Source organism: Rhinatrema bivittatum, chromosome 4, assembly GCF_901001135.1.
Source record: "Rhinatrema bivittatum chromosome 4, aRhiBiv1.1, whole genome shotgun sequence".
NCBI classification, from domain to species: Eukaryota; Metazoa; Chordata; class Amphibia; order Gymnophiona; family Rhinatrematidae; genus Rhinatrema; species Rhinatrema bivittatum.
Genome location: NC_042618.1, coordinates 436,627,635 through 436,646,233, shown reverse-complemented (window position 1 = coordinate 436,646,233; position 18,599 = coordinate 436,627,635). Strand labels below are relative to the sequence as shown.

The following is an 18,599-nucleotide window of genomic DNA, read 5'->3' as shown; positions in this document are numbered from 1 at the left end:
CTTTTTGATTCTGAGTGAGATGTGCACGCCGTGGGAGACACGTGTGCATATAGGTAGGTTTTAAAATACATGTGCACACGTATCTCCCGCTTTTGGTATGTGCTGGGTTTTTAAAATTCACCTTAATATGAACCAAAAAATGAATACAAAAACCCCTTCCTGAAACAAAAAAATAAAAAATGTGAGTGTGCACTTCCTTAATTTCTCCTTGATTTTTAAGAAATGCTTATGCAGCCACATCAATTTTTTTTTTTTTTTTTTTTACAAACCATGCAATGCAGAGTAAGTTGTCATGCGATATAGCATTTAGCAGCAAGCTTACCTACATGTTTCAATGCCGTCTTCAAACTCTCTAGCACCGTGGAAGTAGGGGCAACTTGCATTTAAAAAAAAAATAAATCATTTTTATTGCAATTTTAGATAGAGCAGTGCCTTCCAAACTTGTTTACAGTTGTGAACTTTTAATTGTATGACTTTGTTACTACAGTGTTTCCTTATGTGTTCATTTTTCTATGGATATATATTTTTTTCCTGGCTTTTTAGGAAAACGAGTGTCATTGGCTCCTCCATGTTGCTGTCAGCTTTGAATCCGCTAGTGAGACTTGTCACAGATAAGGCCAGGCTTAAATTATACAGTGATGACAAGGACAGTGAGTGCAGCAAAGCAAAGTGTTAATGAGGGAAGCACAGCTTTATACAGTGCTTCATGCTGGCTGAATTTTGAATTTTGGCCTGGGCAGAGGAAAGTGGGATAGCTCTGTGATGTATGCAATCTGATTGAAACATCGATGAATAATTTATTTAAAAAAAAAACTGCACCCTTTACATGAGGTCCAGGAAAGCGGACATGGAGAGCATTAAGAGCTAACTAGAGTATTCATTTTTCATCCTGAGAGAGCTTTTTATCCTAATGCACTTCCAAGTAGAAATATTCTGTTTTGCTGACAGAATGATTTGGAAAGTTCATCATATTAGCTTCTTTAAAAGAACAAAATTATTTGGAATATTAAAAAACCTCTAAGTACTCAAACTTTTTAGCTTATCATGCGATTTGCACAAGGCATTTACTCTCCGTTAGTGCCCTAACTCAGATCATTTTTCTCCAGGCAAATCAGCCTGCTAGTAAATGCCCTGTCCTTGGTGGGAAGTGTTGCTGAACTAATTAAATACTCATCCCTTCTCCACTGAAATGTGACTGTTAGCATTTTATTGTCAGAATGTATTGAAACCGCTCCTGAGCCTCTGACTGTGTCACAGATTTTAATCCCACTCCCACTGGATCTGAATGGGTTATTCCAGCTAGGATAGTTGCCTGACTAGATCTGCCAGCTCGCTCAGGTCAATCTGAAGAGCTAATCCAGTCCTGGATTTAAGCGCTTATCCTAGTTTCCCTAACAAAAAACCCCCCAAAACTAGGCCTATTTTAGGCTGAAATCAAACAGTTCTTCCTGATAGAGGAATCGTTTATAAACCAAACATTAGTTCTCGCTTAATAAAGAGAAAAACCAAACAGAACCAGTCTAAACTGAAAATAAACAAAATCCAAGTTACGTGTGATTGTAAATCAAAATGAAGACAACCAGTGAACAGGAAAATTGATATTAAACATAAACCATATCTGGAACAGCAAATGGGGTTTAAGTGCTGCTCCTACTGACACCCCCCACACACACTCTTCTCTCATACAGACCTGCCCAACTAAGAAAAGGAGGTCTACATTCAATGGGGCAAAAACAAACCTGCAAAAGCCTTTAGAGCTCAAGTGTTAGACCTAGGCCTGAGCCAGTCATATCCCATTCCTTGAACATAAGAGTTACCATATTGGGTCAGATCAAAGGTTCATCAAGCCTGGTATCTTATTTTCAGCAGTGGCCAAGCCAGATCGCACGTACCTGGCAGGATCCCAAGGGGTAGATAGATTTGAAGCTGCTTATCCCAAGAATAAGCAGTGGATTTCTGCAACTCTACCTCAATAATGGTTTAGGGACTTTTTCTCCAGAAACTTGTCCAAACCCTTTTTTTTTTAAACGCAGCTACAATATTAGCTTTCACCACATCCTCTGGCAATGAATTCCAGAGCTTGTGCCAATCAGAGCTGCTGCCGGAGGATCATGGGGAGTAGTAAGGCTTCAGGAATACTGACCTGGCAGTACGATTTTGAGAGAGGGCAGGTTTTACATCCTGCCCCAATCTGCTTCTGAAATATTTTGCAGTACAAAAAAGGATTTGGTGCCTTGACATTTAAGACTAATCAGAGAAAATTCTTTTTCACTCAATGCACAATTAAGCTCTGGAATTTGTTACCAGAGGATGTGGTTAGTGCAGTTAGTGTAGCTGGGTTCAGAAAAGGTTTGGATAAGTTCTTGGAGGAGAAGTCCATTAACTGCTATTAATCAAGTTTACTTAGGGAATAGCCACTGCTATTAATTGCATCAGTAGCATGGGATCTTCTTGGTGTTTGGGTAATTGCCAGGTTCTTGTGGCCTGGTTTTGGCCTCTGTTGGAAACAGGATGCTGGGCTTGATGGACCCTTGGTCTGACCCAGCATAGCAATTTCTTATGTTCTGCCTGCTCCGCTGTACTCGGGGTCTGGCAGGGAACCACAGAAACTGGTTCAGTCGTACGGCAGCACTGGTTCTTCTGGATTCTGTTGTGGGAGAAAGGGCAGCTGGGAAAGGAACTGCAAGATGCTGGGGGATTCTTCCAGGAAGATTATGCAGTTTGTTAATTTTTTTTTTTTATCCTAAGTATATGGCACAGTGTGCCGCAGTTCTCCACATCATCAGCCAAAGAAGTATTTTGTCCCTATATGATAGCTTTAGTTTCAAATTGGGCAGCACAGGGACATTCTCAGTGTGCTGGAGCATTAGAATTTCTGAACAGTCAAGCCAGTAAATAATAAGGCTTAGCCTCGCAGAAAAAATGTATTGTGTGCGATTCAAACTGTTTTTGCAGCTGTATGTGGGTTCGTTCATCAGAAAGGCTCTGCCTGCACATCCTTCTCTCTCCAGAATTACCCAGTTTTATGGTCCCTTCAGGCTCTCTCTTTTTCTTCCAGCTCGGGCAGAACCAGTACTGGGATCCTGGCGCCATTCACAATGACCTGGGGATTTTTTTTCCCCTCCATTTTAAGAGACCCTCCCTCCCCCTGTTCAGACTGGTCATGGCCGCAACGGTCCTGAGGAGGTCACGAGTCAGGCAGAAGGTTCCTTCTGGAATCCTGTCTTGTGGGCTCTAAATCCGGCCCCCAGCAGTCGCCCTTACTGATGACTATGACAACCCCCCCCCCCCCCGGGCCGCAAATGCTGCCTCCGCAGCATCCTCAGCCCTAGCCAACCAAGGAGATGGAAGACCTGATCCGAGAATTGGACCACTGTACTGCCGAGCTGGCTCCCCACTGCCATCTCTTCTGCAGGCAAAAGCAGCTCGGTCTTTGAAAATGGTCTGCCCCGTGTGAACATGAAATCATAGGTGCAGATTTGTGCCGGTATTTTCTCTTAGCAATTTTCAAAGGGAAAAAAGTTTCCCTTTGAAAATTTGGTACAGAGTTCATGGGTAGAGAAAGAACCTGCGGACTTCACACTTCTGTGAGGAGTTTGAAAATTGCCCTCAAAAAGTATGAATTCGGCTCATATGTTTATTAGGTTATCTTATACTGTTTTTTGATTTGGTTTTTTTTTTTTACGTTCTTCAGAATCCTTGATGATAATCTCACAGTTTTCTATCTAAAAAGCTTAACTTATAGGGCCATGCCTAGATCCCACCCTTATTTAACCTGAGCTCTGGAGAAAATTAGGCTTATCTCAGTCTTATTCTACTGCAGGGGCAGGCAAATCCAGTCCTACCTGCACCAAATGGCCTTCAGATACAGTTGCATTGACCACTTCCATTGCATGCAAATGTATCTCATGCATATTCATAGCAGACATCCTGAAAATCTGACCAGCTTGTGGCACTCGCCACAGATATATCAGTTATGGCCATTTTTGTTTTTTTATCTTATTTTTTTAATCATTGAAAAAATGACTCCAGTGCTTTTTAAATGCTCACGTGGACTGGTTTCACACTGCACCAATGAGTAACATCTGTGTTTACTTGGAGAATTCACTTAATTACTTACTTGCATCTGTTCAGTTCCCAAGCTAATGCTCAATTTCCTTATTTTTACAGGTTGCCATAAAATCAATCCGCAAGGACAAAATTCGTGATGAACAAGATATGGTTCACATCAGGCGGGAGATTGAAATCATGTCATCCCTCAGCCATCCCCACATCATCAGTATATATGAAGGTTGGTGAGATGTTTTGGTTTTTTTCCATTGGCATCTGTCTGATCAAAGCTCTGTGTGGTCTCCTACGGCAAAGGGAACTGCTGGGACCATGCCCAACAGTCTGTGCCTAAGATGAAATAAATCACACATAGTTACGTTGCACTAATTATGTAGCTTAGCCATATTGACTGTACCCAAATCAAAATTAAATAACTCATCACATCATCACAACTGGTTACATTTTCAGAATTTCTTTTGCTAAGCACTTTTAAATCACTGTGGGTTAAAAATAATTACTTTAAGCTTTGTATTTTTGTGTTTTTTTTTTTATTTTTAACCCAGCGGTTTCCGCCTGCTCCTGTGGGCTTCCAGCCTGTCCTTCCTAAGCCTGTATTCATAATTATGGGGGATTCCCCCTTATTCTGCCCCTTCCATCTAGTCCAGCTATTTCAGTGGCACTTTTTGATCAGAGATGACCATGATATCTGAGTACTGGCACGTGTACATCCCGAGCGTGGTTAGTGGGTGTGGCTGTCAGAAGATGACTGAGATTTTACCCCACCCTCCCCACTTACTGCCTCCTCTGCATTCCCACCCCCGCCTGCTAATCCAAGGACCAAAAGCCAGGCTCAAGAATTGAACTTGGGTCTCTTGTATGGTAGTATTCAGTGCTACCACTGAGCAATCGAGCTGACTACAACAACTGCTTGCATTTAAAAGAAATACCTAGTGCTACAGTTATAGTGTCGCATCTTCAAATTCAAATCCAGTTTTGCTTATAAACCACTGATCCTCATAAGCAGTACACAAAACAATATATATTGCATTCATACAATAAAGGTATTCACAATTATTTATTTATCTCATTGATAGCTCAAGGTGGGTTATATCTAGATATTGTAAGAATTTCCCTGTTCAGGGCTTCCAATCTTTCTATATGAGGTAATAGAGGGTGAAGTCATTTTCCCAAGGTCACAAGGAACAGTGGAGGGATTTGAACTCTGGCTTCCCTCATTTAAAATTGCTACTCTAACAACTAAACTATTTCTCCACTCCAAGCCCAATGAAACAATAATTAAAATAAAAAAACATTGAATCATTAAGTCATATATATTTAAATAAAAGATAGATCAAATAGAAGATATGAAGCTTGTGCTCCTGTTAAAACGCAAGTGGATGTTAAGAGTTACTGTTTTTCGATTTATAATCTTTGTGACCATTTAGTTTAGCCGCTTGCCTGTAATTTGAGAAGGGTAATAGTAATATTAGCACCCTGCAGGAGCTCACCAACACGTTAGTTAAAATGGGCAACTTTTTGTCATGGGGACATCATTTACCATTTTCACTTTGTGTCTGTTTCCAACACTGAAGCATGAGCGGCTGACTTCCAAAAGCTCAGTCGAACCCAGGGCTGGCACCTTCCACATGGTAATGTACAGCCCTTGTTGCCTGAGCTACAGAGTCAGCCCAGAGTCCTGTTTTTCAGCCTTCATCCCAAAGCAATTCTGGGCTTTACAGTCCTGCTCTTCTCAGGAGCAAAAACCAGGAGTGAGAAGCTCAAGTTTCTTTGGCATGGGAGCAAACGCGCCAAAGGGCTGGGCCATCCTGTCCCTAAACAGCCAAGAGCAGCAGCCTGTATGTGGTCACCCTGACTGCCAAGAGCAAGCAAAGTGCTGTGCTGGCAATTTGGAAAGTGAAACACGCCACAAGAACCGCACTTGAGGTCTCCCAAGAGGGTTTTTCGTTTACGCAGGAGCTGTTCTGCATGAGGTTAACCCCTCTTCCCCTCTGAGAATAGGAGCAGCCAGCAGGGTGAGAGGAAAGGGAAATGGTGATGGCATAGCATTGGGTGTGTCCTAAGGAAGGCAGTTCACCCAGTAATGGATCTAAGCCGCAGAAGGCGATGTGGGGAAATTGGAGAAAGAGAGCCATATGCAAGGAAAACGCTGATTAAATGGTGGTAACGGTGATCACAGGAAACACATGGAGGGAGCTGCATGTCCTTTTCAAGCAGCCAAAGAAAGGAGAAACCTCTCACTGAGAGATTTTTTTCACTGTAGGGTGGAGATTAAAAACCCAATATGAGCACAATTGCTATTTAATGCAGTAGAGAGAGAGAGAGAGTGTATGTGTATTGCATTTGTGGACCCTCTGGCCAAAGCAGGATTGGTGCAACCTGCAAGGGAAGAGCCCTGCAGGTTCCCACCGTCAGCAGGTGGACACGGACAAGGCAGAGGCCCAGCTAGAGCTTTGCCTATCTACCAGCCCTCTTTCCCCTCAGGTTGTGCCTTTGGGTGCCAGGGCCGGGAGGTATCAGGTGGCGGCCTCTGCTGATGATGTACAAGGTTGTCGTAGAGTCGCTAGCTGGCAGACAGGTCCGACCTATCCAGTGGCAGGCAGCAGTCAGTGGCAGACTGTGGTCAAGCATATCCATGATCAGGCCAAAGTCAAACCAGGTATCCGTCAAGCTGGGAAAGGAGGGACGGATAGGCAGGGCAGGAAGGCGTGGAGAAGAACAGGCGGGCAGTGACGGAGAAGCTGAAGGACAGAAGACAAGGACACTAGAAGCAACACACACTTAGAGTAGTGGGAGCTGTTGCTGAGGCATTGAAAGAGTGTCTGCAAGGTCCTTTTATAGGCCTGAGCAAGTGAATTCATCAGGAGGCACCTTAAGTCTTTTTTTTTTCCAGCTGTGGGCCCTTTTAAGCACAATGTCGTCGAGCGTGCGCACACCCTAGGAGAAGCGGGGCACGGTGGAGTTGGTGGCATCCTGCCACGTGGAGCGTTGACGGCGTCTCACAGGTGTAGGAGCTTGGAGGGCTGCTACAAAGATGCCTGAAGGGGCTGCGCCGTGTCGGAGTCAGCAGGAACGGCCCGGCCAAGAGGGTGTCAGTTCGCTGGAGCAGTTCATGGACCACCGAGCGCAAAAGTGTGTGTGTGTGTGTACTTATGTGAGAGATGCAAACAACCCAGGGCATGATAGAGCAGGGAAGGCAGGGCTGACAAGGTGTAAATGAGATCATGGCATTCGCTCCTTCTCTCTCTCTGCAGCTAAGACTTTTGTTTCCATTATTTACTTAATTTACAAATTGTACAAAATGCTCCTACAAGTTAAACAAGCTCAAAGCAGTATACAAAGAAATAAAAAATATTCATAGTAGCATAACAATAAAAACACCAAGACAACACAGTCAATGTAAAACTAAGAAACATAAACTGCTCATTCAGAGGTTGACATTCATCCTGTCATGGAGTGTGAGCCTTTTGCACTCAGGTGGGATTGACGCTGCCCAACTGGTGACCCAGCTAGGCCCCCATCATCAGTAGGCAGCAGGAGCAGCTCAAGGCAATCTTCTGCCTGAGGCGAAGGATGAAATGGCGCACCCTCCTTCCCCCATGGCCCGGTGCAGGTGAAATCATCAAGGGCCAGGGCACCAGGGAGGCAATGGAGGGTGAAGTGACTTGCCCAAGGTCACAAGGAATGGCAACAGGATTTCCCGTGGTTTTCCCCCAAACCCGATACCAGAAACGAGTCCGGTACCGATTCACATCTCTAGAAACTACATGCTAGCAGAATAACTAAAGCCTCAGTCTCACAAGCAGAACACAAATAGACTCTCACCAAATACAGAATAAAGAGATCATAAAATATAAATTGAAATGTGCAGACAAAGCTGAACTGGAAATCACAAGAAGCCAAACTCTGTAAGTAATGCAAACACAAACAAGAAATATAAAACATTAAACATACCAATAAAAAGAATGTCAAATCTACTGATAAATTCAGCCAATTCTCCCACTCTCCATACCTGGGAACTTTTAGATTTCCAGTCCTCCTGAGATTGTTGTAGATTGGAGGAGGGTGCACAAACTTTAACCTCTCTCACATACATACAGGTACTCTCACACACGCACACAGGCACTCTCTCTCATAGACATGCATACTCACCCTCTTACACATTCACAAACACCCTCTCATAAATACACATATACACACCCTCACCCACCCTTACACACACGCGCACACACACACACACACCCTTACCCACCCACCCTCTCATACACACCTCCTCATATACACACACCCCACAACCCTCTCATATACACACACAGACTCTCACCCCCCTCCAACACACAAGCAGTCACCCATCTAACCAGGCAGGCAGTCACTCTCTCGCACACACATACAGGCAGTCACCCACACACAACCCTGCTCGATCCACTCAGTGGCAACACAGTGGCACTACCCTTTCAAAATTTTGTCCCAGGCTCACCAACCCAGGGGGGAAGCTTGCCAAGCCTGTTGGACTGTGAGTGCTCTGTTGGAAACTGCGGGACGTCTGCATCCCCTCCTGCCCCGAGATCTCTGCCTCTCGAAGACTTGTTGGAATCTGCTTTAGAGAAAAGGAGAGCGGCATTTCCTGCGCGTCGGCAACCAGCAGGAAAAAGAGTTCGCCTTGACAGACCCCACCCCCCGCCGGGAAATCTGAGAAGCTACTGGTCCGCAGCAGATGACATTGGGATAAATGCGACTCCTGCTGCCGGGGATTAGGGACGTGTGTGGCCACTGAGGAGAACGAGCAGGGCCCTGCAACGTGTGGAGAGTGCGAGAACACACAGTGGGGGGGTTACCAACAGCAAATCTCCTACGTAGCTTAACATACAGCTTTCCAATATGGTCTGCAAGTAGTACTCGTGTTTCTTTTCTTTTTTATCTTTTCTCTCTTCCTGATTGACTTTAACACTTTTTAAATCTGTCAAGCTGTTTCCAAAGGTGGCTTACCATGCATTAGGCACAGATGTATTCTTTCTCTCTCTCTCTCTCATTCCACCCTCACTTCACATCCTTTGTCGGTGCATGATAAGCAGAGAATGGCCCAGTCTACAGAACATATTTTTAAGATTATTTTTTTCCAACCTGCCTTACAATGAAAATACTCAGATCAGCCTCTAAGAAAGAAGTTTAATATGCCAATAACCTTAAACTCCTGCAAAATTTCTAAAATGACACATGAACTATGGGCAAAACCCCCCCCCCCCTAGTTCTCCCTTCCACTTTAAGCAGGGGCACCGCGGCAGCAGGAGATGATGTCAGATTAAACGCGATTCCTGGTGTCCGTGGTCAGGGATCGGCAGGGGTTTGGTTTATCCCTGCCCGATCCGATGTTTGACTCTGGAGGCAGGGTGAGGCGACAGCTGCGGCAGAGGTGTTTTGGAGGGGCACTTTTTTTGCCGCTTCAAAATTCTGCCGCCTGAGGCCACCGCCTCACCCTTCTTCATGTTAGAACCGCCGCTGGTAGGCAGACCTCTACCAGCCTCCTTATCCGCAGGTTGAGCTTGGGTGACCAACTGCCTGGTTTTGCAGCCTGTTGTACAGTCTCCGGTTACAAACGATAACCAGACACAGTAAAACCCGGTCGAGCGAAAAGGTGAAGACGTTCGGCGGCTGAAGACAAGAGGAGGCCGCAGTGGGCCGCGAGAGGAGCCCATCCCGTTCGTGGCAGAAGACTGAGGTGGCCCCAGGTGGCCCATGAGCAGAATGCCACGAAGTGGAAGGAGTGCCCCAGTGGCTCCGTCCTGATGAATCTAGTGCCTAGAATCAGGCAGCAGCCCTCTGCTTCCTATTCCAGCCCCTCCTAGGCAGCATTCAAGGGAAAAGGAACTGGGGTGAGCCTGGAGCAGACACAGCACAGTGCAAAGCAAACAAACAAACAAAAAAAGCCCCCCCTGCTCCCTAATCCAGCCCCTCCCATTCTCTTGTTCTCCCATTTTTCTTTTGTCTGCAGGGAACAGAAAGGGCAGGAGAATTGAAGGAGAGGGTATGTATGAGAAACGAGTGGATAGCAGACCAAAGAATTCAGTTTTTGCCTGGATGGTCCTATCTACAATTTGTGATACCTTTATTCTGTACTTGATGAGGGTTTGTGTTCTGTATGCGAGACCAAGGTGAAGTATTCTGAGAGCATGTAGGTTGTGTGTAGTATTTATAGCAGTCAAGTCGCCCATGGCTGAAGATGAGGAAGGCGCCCGTGGGCCACAGCCAAGGAACAATAAGCAGCTAATGACTTCGACACTGCCTGTGAAGTGTGTGTGCGCGTGCGCCGAATGACAGGCACAGTGACAGGAGTGTGTGTGTGTGTGAGATTTAGAGGCTTTGTGCCTGAGTGAGGGTGTGTGTGTTTGTGTGAGAAGGGGTGTGTATGAGAGAGAGAGAGCCTATGTGCAGGGGTGTATGAGTGTACAAAAGAGAGAAGGAGCCTGTGTGAGCGTGTGCTTGCCAGAAAGAGATGGAGCCTATCTGAGGGTGCATATGTGCGTGCGAGAGAGAGGGAGCCTGTGTAAGGGTGTGTTTGAGAGAAGGACAGAGGGAGCTTGTGAGGGCTAGGGTGACCAACTGTGATAGAGCAAGCCTGTGTGGCCGATCATCCATTGAGAGAGAGGGAGTGTGTGTACATGAGAGAAGAAAGTTTATGCATACCCATCGCCTCCCTCCACTCCCCAGTAATCCATGACAATCTCAGAATGATTGAAAATCAAAAGTTCCTGGGTATAGAGAGTTGGAGGTTTATAAATCCTTAACTGTTTAGTGTGAAACATCAATAACATTCATGTCGGTATAAAAAAGTTCATAAATAAATTAAAGATTTTATTAGTTTGCTGTCTTTAAATATTTTATTGGTGGTTGGGAAATTTTATAAAATTTAAGTTTAAATGAGCTTTTAAATATTAGAGGTTCTGTTCATCAGATGTTTTGAATTATTTACTCTATTTATTAACATGGTTTTACTATTACAATTGATGTTTTATATTTCTTGATTTGTTAGTTATTTTATGAGAAATTGTGATGTTTCTGGTTTTCCATTGTTGCACTGCATGTAGAGTTGCGTTTCCAGTTCAGTTCTTGTCATATGTTTTTATCTATACTCTGGTCTGACTTGGTGAGGTAGCTAGCATGCTAGCATGTAGCTTCTGTGTAGGAATCTATTGCAGCTTGGTTTGTTTTTTTTTCCATAACAGGAAGTGTATTGGTGTTTTAGGGTCTGGTGTAATATTTGTTGTGTTGCCTTTTTTATGAGTAAGGTTGTTACTGTTTGAGCACTGGCAGTTCATCCAATTTTTGTCTGGGAAGTTTACCATTTTGTAATAGTAATTTAATTTATTCATGGCTTTCTGAGGGCCAAGCCCACAAACAATGCATGTTACAATAGGCCTGATACCATGAGATCAAGGTGGATGATCTGAAATGTATGCAAATGAGGGGGAACAAACATGCCTCCTTGAGATTCCTCTCGAGTACTCAAGTGTCCAGTCGTGGTCTGTGGAAAAGTTGGCAACCCTAGGTTGAGCCTTTGTGTTTGGAGGCTGGCAGGACTTAGGAAAGAGTCCTGGGGATACTGGACCGACGAAGGCAGAGAAACAGGGCAGGGCAGGCGACAGACAGCGGCGTCATGTACCAAGCAGTGGTCGGGGCAGGCAGAGAGCAGGCGGTGTCAGATTTCAAGCGAAGGTCAGAGCACGACCTGGGGAGCAGGAGAGGACCGGAGCAGGACGAGACAAGTGAAGGGGAGAGGAAAGGCAGGCAGCACGACGGTACTGCAGGAACAGAGCAAGGCAGGACAAGGCTGGGCAGGAATCGGGCAAAGCAGAGATGGATGCACAATACACACAGGCTGGGAGCTTGGCGAGGTTTTAAATGCCCCACTGACGACATCAGAAGGCACCGCTCCCTTGGTTCCTGCTGCAGGGCCTTCTTAGCTGGATGTGCGGCATGTGCCTAGGGCTAGGGGTGGCATGAGGTACAGTGGAAGATGGCGGTGTCCTGGGGTAGTGCAGCCAGTTGTGGGGCCATTCCACGACCGGGGTCAGTGAGCGGGATGGTACTTGGGTAATCTTTACCTGATTAATCAGTGGAACCTAGCCAGGTAAGGGTCCCACTTAACCAGGTAGTTACTTGGATAATTCTAGGCTAGCTATTTTTTGCAACCAGACTTAGCTGACTAAAATGTAGAAATACCCCCAGTGCCACCTCTTTTTATCCATTTAAATTTTGTGGAGCAGTGAGTTCCCCAGACATAATTCAGTCGGGAAGCAAGGGGAAATTCTGAAATCTCATTTTTTTTTGTCCAAGCAACTCCAAAAAGTACCCAAGGTCCCTGAATGCTGACCTCATAAAATGATCCCAGAATTACATCAGTTTATAAGGCAGAGAAAAACAGGCCTCCCACAAACCAGTCAGGAGGCAGCCTTAAAATTCTCTGAAACAGCAAAGAATACCAACCCCCTGCCCATAGCAGAAAAAAAAAATCACCTGATCTCCAAAACAAAGATCCCCTTATTCCCAAGCAAGCCATACCAATATCAAAACTAAACACAAGAAAACTAAAGCAAACCTAAAAATGCCCCCTTCCCCTTGTATTGTTTTAAAAGTGTTTGCTTTATATGTGTGTATAATAGAGGTCTTTAGCTTCTCATTACTGGAGGGGAGAGTCTGGTGAAGTGAGAGAGGAGGGAGTGGTGGAGAAGGCAAGCATATCATGGAATGATGTCATCAAAGAGAGAAGGGGGGGAGGAGAGGCGGGCATAGGGTCCAAAAGGGAGAGATGGAGCAAAAATGGCTGGAAATCCTGGCTCCTCTCAGTCTGACAGAGTGGGCGTGTCAGGCCTGGGACCTTATTCCAATTTTTGATGATGGCTTTGTGGCTGCTGCTCTGCATGCCGTGGCCCAGGCAGCACAAGTGCCCTAGAGCGGACCAGGGACCTTGTGCAGCTATTCCACTGTGCACTTCTGAGATACGTGTGGATGAAGAAATCCTCATTGATGGCACCTGTTTGTGGCTCATATGCACCCTGCGAATATACTACGGTCAGTTCCAAACAGTGGCTGTGTGTATTTTAATACATACCACAGTGCCACTCCTAGAGCCCGGTACCACACTCTGAGTGCCTCTTTTCTACAAATATACACACACAGAGCAATGCTCGTTTTATGTTATGGTTTTTTTTTTTGTAACCTCTCCCCATAACTTTCATTTTTACCATAGCCAGAGGTTAGATCTGAAAGAAAGTGGCCCTGTTTAAGAAGGCTGCAGGGTTCCACTGGTTAGCAGTGTTGGATCAGCTGTGGCAGGAAAGTGAGGCTGCAGCCACAGTGAGGGCCGCAGCGGGTCCTGGTGGCAGACTTGCCCGCATTGAGAGGTCCGATGGCAGGTGGAATGGCAAGGGCTGCATTGGCAGTGAAGGCCCCAGGAGTCAAGTACCTCAACTGTGGCCGTGTCAGATTAAGCAGTGGCTGTGGCAGGATTAAGTGGTTACAAGCTGTGTTTATGTTGTGGTAGTAGCATGTGCATTGGGGTGCCACGAGAAGGACGGGCATGGAGATGAAGTTATTATTACTGGGGGCGGGGAGTGAGAGGATGAGGTACTCTAACCTCAGAAATGACATTTGCAGTGAAATGTTTGGCACACTTTGATTTCAGCAGCAGCCCCACCGTAGCCATGGCAGCCTCTAGTCCTGGAAGCAAGCAGGACTTGAAATTTTGTAAAATGTCTAGTGACTTTGCTCTTTTTTTTTAATGATAGCAAGCCGTGAGGGGTCATTTTAAAGCGTTTGATAAGTTCTTTGTAATTGTGCCCCTGAAAACCTGTTTTAAAGCATCAGCAGGGCCATTGCAAGAGCCCTAGGTGAACCTTCGGGTCATGCACACCTTCCCCCATGTTACCTATTGCTGGCAGCTCCAGCACAGCAGCCCCTCCTACTGGTAGCAGCGGCTTCAGCAAGGCGCTTCCTTCACTGCCAGTATTGGCTGTGGGTACAGCACTCCCCTTGGCTTCACACTGGCTGGATTTTGCCTCCTCCAAAATATTGGCACTCTAGGCGACCGCCTCGTTTGCCTAATGGCCCTGAGTATGGAGAGTGTCATCAGCTGCCATTGGTTTTAACACATTCATCATAAACCTTCTTAAAACCCGTTTCTCCATTGATGTCTGGTGTTAAATATGCTGAATACTCTGCATTTTCACTTTCACTTGGCACATTTTCTGATTTAAATTACTTGTAGTATTCAAGAATGGGAATCTGACAGTTAAGTAGAGACGCATGCCTTCATGTTTCCTTAATTTTATACTAAACAAACCTGGACACGTCAGGGGTAATTTAAAACTAAAATTGGCATATACATACGGCTCAGTGCGTGGTAAGCGATTTTCAGAAGGGAGGAAGTGCACACAGAGAAGCTTTGCTCGTACATAGAAGGCATTTTGAGGGCTTTCCTGAGTGGGGTTTGGAAGTCTGCGCTCATTCACGCATTTTGTAAACTGAGCACGCGCGTAAATCATCAGACATGCAAGCATGCTTTTGCACCTGCTAATCAAGTGGCGGATATTAAATCTGACTTCTCCTCTTCTGTCCATGGTTTATGGGCAGCTTCTGGAGCAAATGCTGGAGGGTGCGGGTGAACTGGTGGAGGTCGCGGTGAGCTGGTGCTTGGAAGATCGCACACATCTAAGCATTTTCATAAACTAGATAAGCACATGCGTCAGCCAACTTTATAAATACCTGCGTCCGAGCATATATTGAGGGTTATTCTGCACATGTTACAATTATTTAGTGCGTATAATATATATATATATATATATATATATATATATATGCATTTTTAGGTGTATAAACTACAGGGAACCCTGCATTAAAAAAAAAAAGTGTGCATTTACTGAAACATACGCACCTACTTTCTCGGAGGTGATATGCGGTATTTTATAACAGGTGCGGCTCCTGTTGCACAGTTTAAAAATAGGGGTTTAACTTTAGGCATATCTGCTTTCGTGCTGAGTTAAGTGCCCTATTGAAAATTACCCACGTTATATATTTTATTTATTTATTTAACACTTTTTTATACCGACCTTCATAGTAATAACCATATCAGATCGGTTTACAAAGAACATAGGAATAACTGAAGCAATAACTGGAGAAATTAACAATAGCGGTGAATAAGTCAAAGTTACATTTAACAGGGAGAAACAACTTGGAAGCTAAGATAGCTGGAAGAAAGTAAAGGCATGAAGTAATTGTAATATAATACACTAACGAATATGGGCTAAAGCTTAAAGTGCTTTAGCCTAGAAGTGCCAGGGTCCATCGTTCTAGAGAGTAAAAAAAAAAAAAATAAAATATGAAACTATATATGAAACTGTTCAGAAAAATGTGTTCTCTGTATTTATAATATTTGATGAAAGTGCATTCCTGAAAACTAGATGTCCATATTCAGATACAGTCCAGCTAGCAAAGTTAGCTGGATGAATGTTTCCAGCTAACTTTGGAGGCATATTAAATAGTGCAGCCGCACTATTGAATATAGCTGGCTACCTTTAGGACAGCTCTTTGGCCTGACCAGACTTAGCCGGCTGGCTCAACTCCTCCCAGTTATTAACCCGGAAAGCCCCTAACTTATCCAGTTAACTTCTAGCTTCCTAACTTACTAGCCAGCTAGAATGTAGCTGGATACATGCCCAAATATTCATTTAGCCGGCTAACTTCTGATTTAGCCAGCTAAATGCTTTTGAATATGGTCCTCCTTGTAGATAAGAAAAGTTGTGTATCAAGTGTACTTTCTGATACATGGAGTGGAAAATTTGGGAAAAAGTCTATTTTAATTGGGTTCAGTGCTGATAAATATAGTAAGGATGTGAATAAAAGAAAGACTGTTGAGGTGTTAACATAAAAGAAGATGCTGACAGGGGGGCTGCTAAGGCTGCTGTAATGTAATTGGTCAGAATCTACAGACAAATCTGTGACATCAAGTGGTTAAAGCAATATCATAGATGGAATTGACCTTCTATGACCAATCCCTTGCTTAGTTTTAGCAAGACTAATATGTTCTACCCCGCCCTGAAACATTATCCATAGAGAAAATCTGTTGAAGCCTCAGCCGCAGAATGTGTGTGTTTGTGTGTGTGTGTGTGTGTGGGGGGGGGGGGGGTGCGCACGTTCCATGGGTTGATCCAGGAGTGGCTCTTGCATGGAAGTGATTGAGAAGGGTGTCTGTTAGAGAGAACAGAGCATCCCTTTCCATTTGGTCAGAGTGCTGTAGTAGTATAAAACAGACTCTGTGGCAAGGGCTTGAGGTGAGCGGATTAGCTGTTTAACGGAAGGAACTTTTTAATTCTACTCCATATAAAATAGATACGTTGCAAAAGAAATATGGCCTTTTTTACTGGAGATAAAGGAGGCCGCCTGTGGTATCAGTCACTCTGACATTGCATTTATACAGACCAAAGTTACAGAAACATTGTTTTCTTACCAAATAGTTAACTTTGAAAGTAACTCAGACCTGTTGTTTTTTGTTTGTTTGTTTGTTTTTTTTACCTTAAATAGTTAAGTGAGAAAATAGAAAATGGGGAAATGCATCTGCATTTTGTTTTGCAGGCAGGGAAACCAGTTTAGGTTAGGTATACATGTAAGACTCTGCATTAGGGTGCATAGATAGCCTTAAGGACTGTCACGGTCATGGCAGAAGATATAGATATTTTTTAATTTTAGCTTTTAGCTAGGGAGGCAGGTTTTCTCTCAGAGTCAAGAGGCTAGGTGGCAGCTGCATTGAGAGAGCTATCAACATTCGGGAATCCCCCATTGTCATCTCATTTGCTAGACTCTTCATGGAATTTATCACGTTGTCACTGATCAGGAGTGACTGTGAGCATACTGAAAAGAAACTTTATACACAACTAGCAAAAAATACCTGGTGTTGCTCAGTTAGTCTGGTCTATAATAGCCTGTGTGTGAGTGTCTCTCTGGGTGTGTCTTTGCTTCTGTGTGTGTGAGTGCGAACCTGTATGCATATGTGAGCCAGTGTGTGTGTATCTGCATACTTGTATGAGCTTCTATGTGGTTGTGCGCGCTTGTATGAGCTTGTGCATGCCTATTCCTGCTTGTCCCTGTGTGTATGGAAGCATGAGAGACAGGGCTTTACTGACAGCATATTAGCGAACACCTCACAGTATGCTTGGGTTGTCTGGTCAATAACAGCTTGTGTGTGTGTTCCTGCGGATGTAGGTGCCTGTGACTGTGTGTGTGCATAGGTGCCTCTATGTTTGGGGGGGATGGGGCATGCGCTTCTGGGTGTATATGTATATATATGTGTGTGTGTGTGTGCGAGCATGTGCCTGCTTGGTGTGTGTGTGCCTGTGTGTCTGTGAGTCTCTGCCTGTGTGTGTGTATCTGCCTGCCTGTGGAGGTGTGGGTGCGCCTGTATGTGTGTACCAGTGTGCTTCTGTGTATGTGCCCGTGTGTTTGTGACAGTGCTTTGCAGACAGAGAATATTGTTTTTGCATAGTGCACCTTCTGTTGTTCTGGTGGTCACAGACGACCATGTGACCGACCGACACAAGCTTTTTATATTTATTTATTTAAAATCTTTTCTATACCGTCGCTAAGTTATATACCATCGCAACGGTTTACATGTAGGCACATATTTAATGTAAGTAAAAGTGTACTATAGTACATTCTAACAGGTGCTGTCAAAGGTTCGGTTACAATATATCATTAGACAAAATAATTTTTAGAGAAGTGGGTCATGACCGAGTGTACTGAAAGTACTTTTACGGGTAAATTTATTATACATAGTGTTATCAATATGCTAGTTGTGATGTGGGGTTCATAGACTACTCTACTGTATTGTCAGTACAGTACTGTACTGAGAGTGTGTCGGTGTTTATCTGCTTATTCCTGAATAATTTCTATTCTCCCGTCTCCTTGTAAAGTGCCTGTTTAAAAAGCCATTATATATATATCTCCTCAAGATATATATATAATCGAGGTTAGAATTTGTTAAATGAATACAGATTGAGTTGTTTTACAAAGGTATTTAAGGGTTGCATATGTTACATCTTTTCTATGGAGTTCTAAAGAGAGAACACAATAGTAGCATTATAAATATTGGCAGAAAAAGACCATCCGGCCCATCTAGTTTGCCCAGTTATTCTCTCCACACTATTAAGGATACCCCCCAGCTACCATTTACAGAGTGTGACTACCTGCAAGATTTCTCCTTATCCAGGTATTTTTTTTTTGTCTCCATCCTTTTTACTCCATCTTGCGTAGAAGAGACTGCAAGATTTCAACTTAGTTCCCTCCAGCACCCAATCTTTCCCATTCTTAATTACGAAGCTCTGCAATAATCTAAAGAGCCAGCAATACTAGCATGGCCGCTGCCCAAACATCCAGCCTCGTAGGTCCCCTGAGCAGCCTGCTGGATAGATTCAGCTACAAGTGCCTGTGTTCCTTCGAGTTACTTCCAGGACATGCAGCCTGCCAGACGGACCCAGCTGCTAGTT

The 18,599-nt window shown here is 44.4% G+C and overlaps 1 protein-coding gene across 2 annotated transcripts in view; it reads left to right on the top strand.

The window, feature by feature from the left end:
* The window catches only part of NUAK1 (NUAK family kinase 1), a 126,046-nt gene that overhangs the window by 55,712 nt on the left and 51,735 nt on the right, over nucleotides 1-18,599 (top strand). For both annotated transcript variants that reach the window (XM_029601539.1, XM_029601540.1), the window contains exon 2: nucleotides 4,171-4,291. In XM_029601539.1, the coding sequence (XP_029457399.1) occupies nucleotides 4,171-4,291 (121 nt within the window). The remainder of the gene's footprint in view (nucleotides 1-4,170; nucleotides 4,292-18,599) is intronic.